At 35.7% G+C, this 9195-nt stretch overlaps 1 protein-coding gene across 1 annotated transcript in view; it reads right to left on the bottom strand.

The window, feature by feature from the left end:
- SLIT2 (slit guidance ligand 2) overlaps nucleotides 1–9195 on the bottom strand; it is a 388092-nt gene that overhangs the window by 126097 nt on the left and 252800 nt on the right. Inside the window, 2 exon segments of the mRNA XM_015571823.1 lie at nucleotides 781–944; nucleotides 3665–3736. Coding sequence (XP_015427309.1) covers nucleotides 781–944; nucleotides 3665–3736 — 236 coding nt within the window.

The following is a 9195-nucleotide window of genomic DNA, read 5'->3' as shown; positions in this document are numbered from 1 at the left end:
ATATATATATATATCTACCTATATATTTATCCATGGATTGGGTATCAGACTGCCTAGGTTGAGATCCTTGGTTTAAACTATATAACCGTGAACAAAATTACTTAGTATATTTTTCTCAGTAATTTAACCTCTAATATAGATATTACATTTCCCTAAAACTGTTATGAGGGAGGTAAAATGAGGTGACTATATGTGAAATACTTGGGTTGGTGTTTAAGCAGAGGGAAATACCTAAGTAAATGTCACCTACTGATATTTTATATCACCCATGTCTTATTTTTGTTTTCAGATTTTTATTACTAAAGCTAGTCATTTACGTCTTTTAAGTAGACCTCAACCCCTACTATATATGTATACACAGAACGTATTTTGTCACTCTGCGACTATAGTTATTTTTTTTTAATTTCCCAGCAGAGATCCAGGGTTAATTAATCATATTTCCAATTGTTAACATAAAAGTAGATATAAATGATTACTTAAAGGGAAAATAACGAGCAGCAAAGAGAACTAAAATCTAGGGATTTCCTATATTTCCCCTGGAGTAAAAGCTGAAAAAGTCTTTCATCATTCCTTAGGTACAAGTAATCAGTAATTATAAAGCGTGCACCGATGTCTTAAAACATATTATTATCACCACTAAAACAGAGGATTTCCATAGAGTCATTAGCACACAATTGCACACATTAGTGAGCAACACGAAACCCCCGAGAGCATGCATTTTTCACAGTGTCCTTGAAGACAGCATACAATAAGACCACATAAAGGCACTTTCTCCCTTACCACTGCAGACAAATTCTCGCTTCTGAACCTCAGCGACATTATGGCCCCTCAGGTGGGAGGGGCCCATGCACTGAGTGTAGAGGCCCACGCGAGGCCTCTGCCGCAGCCAGTCCGACAGCCAGGCCAGGTGGCAGTCACAGTACAGGTTGTTGGAATGCAGTCGACTACATGGCGGGCAAGAGGTTTAAAGCAAAAAAAAAAAAAAAAACCACACACACACACACACAAAAAAACAAAACAGAAGTAGTTATTTCAAAACTTGGAAAAATCTTTAGTAATAATATATAGCTCTGCTTCTTAACATAGAATTAGATAAAGCTTAGCAACTTGCAATCGTATTCCTTGTCTAAAAATGTAGCTGGTTCACAACCACAGCATCGAGTCTCTCTTCTTTCACCTGGGAGCTAAGTAAATATGCGGAAACTGGAACATGACCGTGAGAATGTTTTGCCTAAGTTCATTCAAAACGGTGCAGAGAGACAAATCCAAGGCAAATCGCTCTGCAGTGCGGAAATACTGATTGCCGATTGGTGCTGGGGAACGGGCGGGTAAAGAGGTGGGTAGGGCTAGGAGGCACGTTAATAAAACTCGTGGCTCCCAGTTTGAATTATTAGTTAGTCTCTGCAGGAACTGCTTGCAAAATCTTTTTTAGGAGGTCACTTTCATTTTTTGCTCGATAAGAAAGAATAATAACACAACATAAAACACCTCTTCCACCCTGGGCAGGTGGCTCAGTTGGTTGGAGCATCATTCACTACACGGAAGGTGGCAGATTTGATCCTGGTCAGGGTGCATATGGGAGGCACCTGATGGACGTTTCTCTTTTCTCTTTCGTATCGATGTCTCTCTCTCTCTGTCTCTCTCTCTCTCTCCTTCCCTCCCTTCCTCTCTCTAAAATTGATAAACATCCGTGGGTAAGGATTAAAATAGAAAACATTTCTTTCAGGCCCTATTATGATTTCCTTCTTTTTGTACAATATTAGAAAAAGGGATCAGCAGCATCTGGCTCTTGGGGACCTGCCCTCCAAGAGTAGAAACTGGAATTAAAAGACATAAGTGGCTGGGAGTGAAGGAATTAAGTGAGCCCCCTCTGCGCTGGCAGGAATCCCACACCCGATCGTGGATCCCTTCCAAGTGGCAAATAGCACTTCACCATTAATAAAACATCAGACAAATGTATCCACTAAATTAGGTAAATGACTTCAAACTGGCTTTTATGTTTTCTCAAACTAAAGAAAAGGACATCCAAAGCTATAAATCAAAGCATCGTTCCCAGGATCATCTATGACACAGTAATACCATTTTAGCCCTTTTTAGCTGATGTGCTCAATTCTAACCCAATAACAGTAATGGATATTAAAACGGAACTCAGTCCAGAAAGATAATTGGACCATAAAAATGGAATTTTTAAGTAGCAATGATAATATAGAATAATGAAACAAGCAAAGCAAGGAAACTGAAAGTTAGATGGCTCTTTTACATTCTCCTTGAGCTTGTAGATACGGAAGAGTCTTGCATGAAAACTAGACGGCAGACCGCAGAGCAAAAAGCTACATTGTGGGAAAGGTGGGCAACTTCGGCTCAGTCTGTGTGGAAGTCATACAATGGTTCAGTTACATGGACACACATGATATAAGAAAGGAAGATAAAAATGGAAAAGCCTGATTAGGAAGACGGACTGTGGTGGGTCTCTACAAGAAAATGAGGCACACTATCAAAAATGCAGATGATGGATGAGTTTACGGTCCGGGTGGCTTTATTTTGCAAAGAAGAAAAGCTCGATCAAATTGTTTTTTAAAATTAAATTTAATGAGAAACCAATTTCATTAAATACAGTTGGAGTGAACTGGGCTGTTAGTTCGGACAGATTAGTCTCAAGCTGATAGCCCCGAGGAAACGAAATCTAGTTCTATGTGCATACTTTCAGAATTCTTTTATTTTGCTAAATCATATTCCAAGAAAATTATAAAGATGGAACATTGTATACAGAGATACACTGTAGTGAGAAAAAATTAAATTAAGATTGATATTGCCTAATTATTAAAAATCTGTCAACTCAATTGATTTTTTTAAAAAGAAAATAAACATAATGTTTCCAGTTACCAGCTGTTATAAAATAAAAAAACATATTTTGAAAAGCCAATAAAAATATTGGCTTTTCCAAAACACACTTAAGAACACATACTTTCCCAAAAAGTCCAATGCTTTGGTTATGTTTCTATTTCTCACATATTGTATATAATATAGCTTTATTAGGTCAAGGTGATTCTGAAACTGAGTTCAAATGAGATTCATCTCTGAAAATGCTTTGAATAAATATCCCCACCCTGGGCTTTAAGGATTAATTTTTCTCCAGGAGAAAAAAAAACACACATAGCTGTAGCAAATACTTTATTAGAGAACCTTTTTATTCACCTAAAATATTTTAATGTCTATCTGTAACCCCTGAAAAGATATTTTTAAATAGAAATGCTGACACAACCTTAATTACAGAAACACTAGAAGGTGATGCTGTAATTTTATGTTACAAAGAATGTTGGCGAGCTAGTTTAGCTTTATTAGGTCTGCTTGACATACAGTAATAAAAACATAAAGATTTATCATTTATCATTTCTGACAGCCAATCAAGGAGTCTTCCATTTCTTAATGAAATGTGACCTCCACAATAACTCAAAGTAAACTTCCCAGAGCACATATCATTTAAAAGAAAGCTTTCAAGTTTTCAGAATAATTTGCTCAAATATCATATCTAGAACTTGAATAAAACTGGTGTTTTCCTTGTCTACACCATAATGAACTACTTGTTCTTTGCTTACTAAAAATAGTACTCAGGGGGCATCCCTAATTGATTAGATTGACCTTTATATATGTTGCGACTACTTACAAAGTCCTAAGCTTAGGCATGTGGTTGAAACTCGCCACAGAAAGTCTGGTAATGTTGTTATTGTTGAGAGTGCTGTAGAATAAAAGAAAATAATTAAAGACTTCAGATATGAAATGTACTAATCATTCTATATATGAATGTAAAGAAAACTTGTAGCGATTATGTTTATATAAAGCAACTACTGGGTTGAGATGGCATAGAGAATGTACTATATTATAAACAAGATGACAGATAAGTTGTATATTTTAACATATCACTATGTATTCAGTTTTACCAAATATTTATTACAAACATACGGCATTAGCCACAGTATCTTCACTGTTTCTATGTTGCTTGATGCACCTGTACCTGCATGCATGTCTGTTTATGACAAACAAGCCTGAGACAGTCACAATTGGAAACATTAAGTAGTCACATTTCCTTAGAGAGGTGTCATGTGTAATTAGTGCCCGTGAGTAAATGAACATATTTGAAAGCTCCCACTGAAATCTCACAGCAGTGTCATGGAGTGAAACACAGTCCTGCTGATGAGTATTTCCTGTAGACATCAGCCACTGTTGAAATCTGAGTAATAAGAATGATATCTATATGTGCTACTTGCTTTGGGTGGGGATGAAGTGACATTCCGCCGCAGTATATTAAAAGCTTAATATATTCTAACAGTTTTTAGCTGCAGCCAGATAACCGTCCTTTTATTTTAGGGCTACGTGGTGATGATCATGGTTTCCTCAAACTAGACTAAGTAAGATGGGTGGTCATGGGAGATATGGTGAAAATAAGCGTAATTCTTTCTTGGTTCAAATTTTTCCTATTTCCCCCTAACAAGCATTGTTAGTTTGTTATTATTTCTACTGCTACTTCTCCTCACTTATTCATCCAATATTTCCTGAATGGTTCTTATTTTTATGGCAATATGGAATATCATAAAAATAAAACAGGCAGGCATAAAACCTGTCTGAAAATAGCAAATAGGCCAACCGGTGAGATGAATGACTCAAGTTACAAAAACTTAGAATTAATAAGATGAAGAAGAGAATTCGCTTTTCTCTCCCTCTCTCTCTTCGGAGAAGTCTGGTTGTGACAACAAAATGTGAAGACAGTTATTCCAGGAGTGTGTGAGGACAGTGTGGAGATGGAACGTGATTCTAGCATATAGTACAGTGTTGACTAAACAGGACAAGCTGCTGAAGGAGGCGAGAAAGATGGGATCAATAGCCCAGGTGGATACCTTTGATATTGGAGAAGGGTTGTAATTAGAGGTTGCAAATTCACTTGCCTACCGAGGCCAGGCAGGGAACAAACATGAGAGAAGCAGGCTGGATATGCGAAAATATGATGAGGGAGAGAGAAGGAGAGCAGCGCACAGCTGGGAACCAGGAGGGCCCTGGAAAACTAGCGATGCTCTTCTTTGTGGTAGAGTTAGTATCCAGCTCCCGCGGACTACTGCTCTGTGGTACTGGAAGGCTGCTGAAGAATGTGATTTTCTCAAGGAGCTCGAGTTCAAAATTTTTAGATCAAGCCTCCTAATTTTTAATTTTAAATACCGGCAACCAACTCAAATATTTCAAAAAGTCCGTGGACCAAGTCTGCTTGGGTGAAACAAGGTACATTTGTGAGGCTACGTTAGGCCAGCTGGCGGCTACAGTTGTTAAAGGTGCCATGCGGGGTGCTTGGGGGTTGAGGGATTAACTTAAACTCAGCAAAGTAGGGCACAGCAGTTACATGTCTGGAACATGCACTGACCCTCTTTGCTCTCCACTTTTGCAATGTATTGAATGGTGTAAGAACTAATCCAAGTGATCTGAATTAAGTCACATAGGGGGTAAAAAAAAACCCAGCCCACTTTATGCAGGACCTATAAAGCATTGAATTGGTTGGTTCATGCTATCTAAAAGCCTGTAGCATTTTCCATGTACTCAAGTGAAATGAGATTTCTTTTCAAACGCCATTTAAATATATCCTGATGTTTGCGCTAAAAGGTTTCACTTCTCAAAGGGATTTGCTTTCCAATGACCCCTTTTTCCGCCCTAAAAATTGCTGCTGACTTTCTATAGCGAAAATCTCCAGAGTACACACCATACTAAAATGTGACTTGGGGGATAAGATATTTTTTAAAGTAATTCAATGCAGCAGACATACATTAATTTGAAACTATAATTTCTTATGATGCCACAGAAAACAGAATTTCACTTAGTGCTGACGCTGATGGCTATCAATTTGAAGTCTTCTCTCAAAATGTTAGTTTGCATAGTGCAACTGAAGAAATAAATTATCTTAGCATTTTTATTCAGTATCTATGTCGGCAAAGCAATTTTGATACTGGTACCTGGTAATGGAGCAATACGTGGAACCAAAGAAACTCTATTTAAAGGTTAATAATAAATGCATATTAATTAGGTATGATGATATGTTTATGCTACGATCATGCAAAAGTCCATTTCTGTGTTCAACTTCAAAATTCTCTCTTTGTAATGAGAATGTATTCTTGTACAAAGGACATCTTGGTGTTGAAATACAAAATGTTAGTCTTGCTAATTATGTAGGCCCCTTTGGACTTACATCTGGACTTATTTTTTCTATTTTCTTAGTGCCAGGCATAGGATTTGGCAGAGAGTTTGATATTTAATGGATATGAATCACCGTGTTTCAATTAAATTAAATTATGTGCATTCTATAGAAAAAAAAAACCTAAAACTAGCAACTCAAGGGATATATTTCATTTCTAGTCTAGCCTCCAAAGAAAAAGTAAACATTGATCTAGATTTAATTTTCAAAGTTATTTTTGGGATAGTATCTTCATATTTAGGGGAAAAAAAGTTCTATATTTTACCAACCAAAATTCTACAATAAGGCCATGAACATACAGGTGATAAACGGCCTACTTGCTTTCAGCTACCTAAACATTCCCTTTTTGAGCTTTATTCACTCTCTCTACCTAATCTAACAAATTTTCATCAATGGCCCTGGATCACCACTCCTCTTGTTTGGCCTCAGTATATTCAAACATTCATAAATGGTTCATTGAATTAAAATTTTAAAAAATCTAAACCATTGGGAGTCTGAGTTGATGTATGTGCAAATTAACGTTCTTTCATTATTCCCACATAGTGAGATGGTCTAATCTAAAGAGCTATGGTTGGTAAAAATACGCGAAACAGAGAACAAACTTTCTGAAACCCTTTAGAAGTGAACTCCATAAATGTTTATAATAGGCAAACTTCTTTTACCTAACAAGGTATTTGGGCTTGATGAATTCCAGTGGTTTCAGTACTTCATTCAATTTTTCCTTAAATTCATCAACTAATTTCTCTAAAGGTTATATGAATTATAAAAATTTTAAAATTAACATATATGATAAAAGAATGCGTGCTTGACTTTATAAAATTTCAATATAAATGTTTAAATCCTTTTTGAAAGTAATGCATACTTTCTGTGCTGATTTTATGTATTTATTTTATTTATTTTTTTTAGCAAACAAACTCAGACCAATCTGTATCTTTTTGAGACATACATATTAGGTCCCTAAAAGAGTTTTAAATGTTAGATTTCGATTTTAATTCCATGAACCATAAAATGTTTATTACTCTCTGATGTGGTCATGATAGGAGGTCTTTTTAAAGTCACTTTTTAGATAGTTTGCTCACACAGCACACAATGAATGAGGTGATTGTGTTTTCATGAATTTACTGTTTCTGAAAGCAATTATATTAATTTACAACAAATAAGCAAATTAATGGTTACTGTATTAACTGGTAGCGGGATTTTAATGCCAAACACAGTGCTTGGCACATAGCAGATTTTCTTTCTCACATATTCTCTCTCTCTCCATGTAAATATGTAAATATTTTAAAATATACATATTATTTATATTCTTTCTGTCACTATAGAGTATTCAACATATACTCAATAAATTATATATAAATTATTCCACATCTAATAAATATTTAAACTCTTAATAACAAAGTACATTAGGAATTTTCAATTTGTCCAAAACACTCAGCAAAATTTCCACAAAATGATTGCTATCATTCATCTTCCTAGTTAGGAGCACTGACTTAGTGTCAATTTGTTTGGCTTTATCAGCTCCGCTGAATTAAATAACTTCTGTGACAATCTCTTTACATACAAAGTTTACTGGCGTTGGCTACAGTCCTGACATCAGATGAGTATCACAAAACCACAGTTGTATCCTAGTTATTCTGACTCTGAATTAGCATCAGTGAGCTTCGTATACTCAAACTGGCTCTGGAACACAATTTAAAAGGTGGCCTTATAACTACACTGTGTATGGTTTGCACTTGGAGTATTTTTCCTATAGAAAAAGTTAGGCTGTTATCAATCAAAACCAAGATGACTTCTCCTGTGGTCAGAGAACAGTATTTATTCTTATAATAGTTTACCTCGATGAACTTATTCTTACATAAGCCTTTAAAAATAATTAGCAACAACATCACATGACGCAGCTAAAAACTCTATTATTCAATTATTCACAATTAAAATCAAAATCATATAGAAAATATTGCTAAAATAAGTCATTCTGATCGAAACATTACATTTTTTTTCAGAATTACATCCTGTTCCTCAAACTTAATTTATAAAGCAATGGAATCCTTTTTTTCAGGAGGCTTTTGTGATTCCTGGATAACTTTAACCAGCTGGACTAAAAATTCAAAACTTCTTCACATTTAATTCAATTTTGGATTTCTGCATAAATTGAGTCAGGGATAAATGAGAGCATAAAAAACAGTTTATATGGGGGGGAAATGTGTACATATACTTTTAAAGCTGTAAAAAGCTGACTTTGACTGGAAAAAAAATCATAAATGGACAGGTGGCTTCCCTTTCTTTAGGAACTCTAGTTTTCATTAAAATTATTTTCATTATAATTAATCATTTAATTTAAATTAGGTTACTAAGTTGAGGATCTGTAGAAATTATTCAGTTGCTTCTAACCAATTCTGTCAGTTGTGTGTGCCCATATAGTTCAGATTTGTGAGTTGTGCTTTACTAAGTCAGTAGTGAAGACTTGAATGGACCTATTGGGCCGCTCATTAAAATTAGAATGTCAATTTCAAAAGAACCTTGCAAAAACGATGTCAAGTTATCTGGTCAAAAAGGACATTGTACAGTGAGACAATATCTTTCCATGGCATAGCAACTACAACCTATACCCACATATCAGCTACTCAGAGGTTTATTTTTTGTTGTGATTTTTCCTATACAACTGATGTTATCTTATGACAGCAATCCTGGGAATTCCCACAAATCTTGTGAATCAGAATAGTTTATCATAAGAAGAGACACGTCAAGGACATTCTGTGTGAACATTTGCGTGTCCCTCTTACATAGACCACGCTACCTGAACAAACAGCTATGCACAAGGTTTTGCACACACCCGTTTGGACTCTTCCCTGTTTTCACCATGAGTTATTAAGGCATCTCTTTACGAGACCATTTTGACCCTGGGTTTTAAGCTAACAGATAAGCTTCCACATTAGCATTAGCATCCCTGCCCCACCACCCCCACACAA

Source organism: Myotis davidii, unplaced genomic scaffold (genome assembly GCF_000327345.1).
Source record: "Myotis davidii unplaced genomic scaffold, ASM32734v1 scaffold204, whole genome shotgun sequence".
NCBI classification, from domain to species: domain Eukaryota; kingdom Metazoa; phylum Chordata; class Mammalia; order Chiroptera; family Vespertilionidae; genus Myotis; species Myotis davidii.
This window is presented reverse-complemented; position numbering and strand designations above follow the sequence as displayed.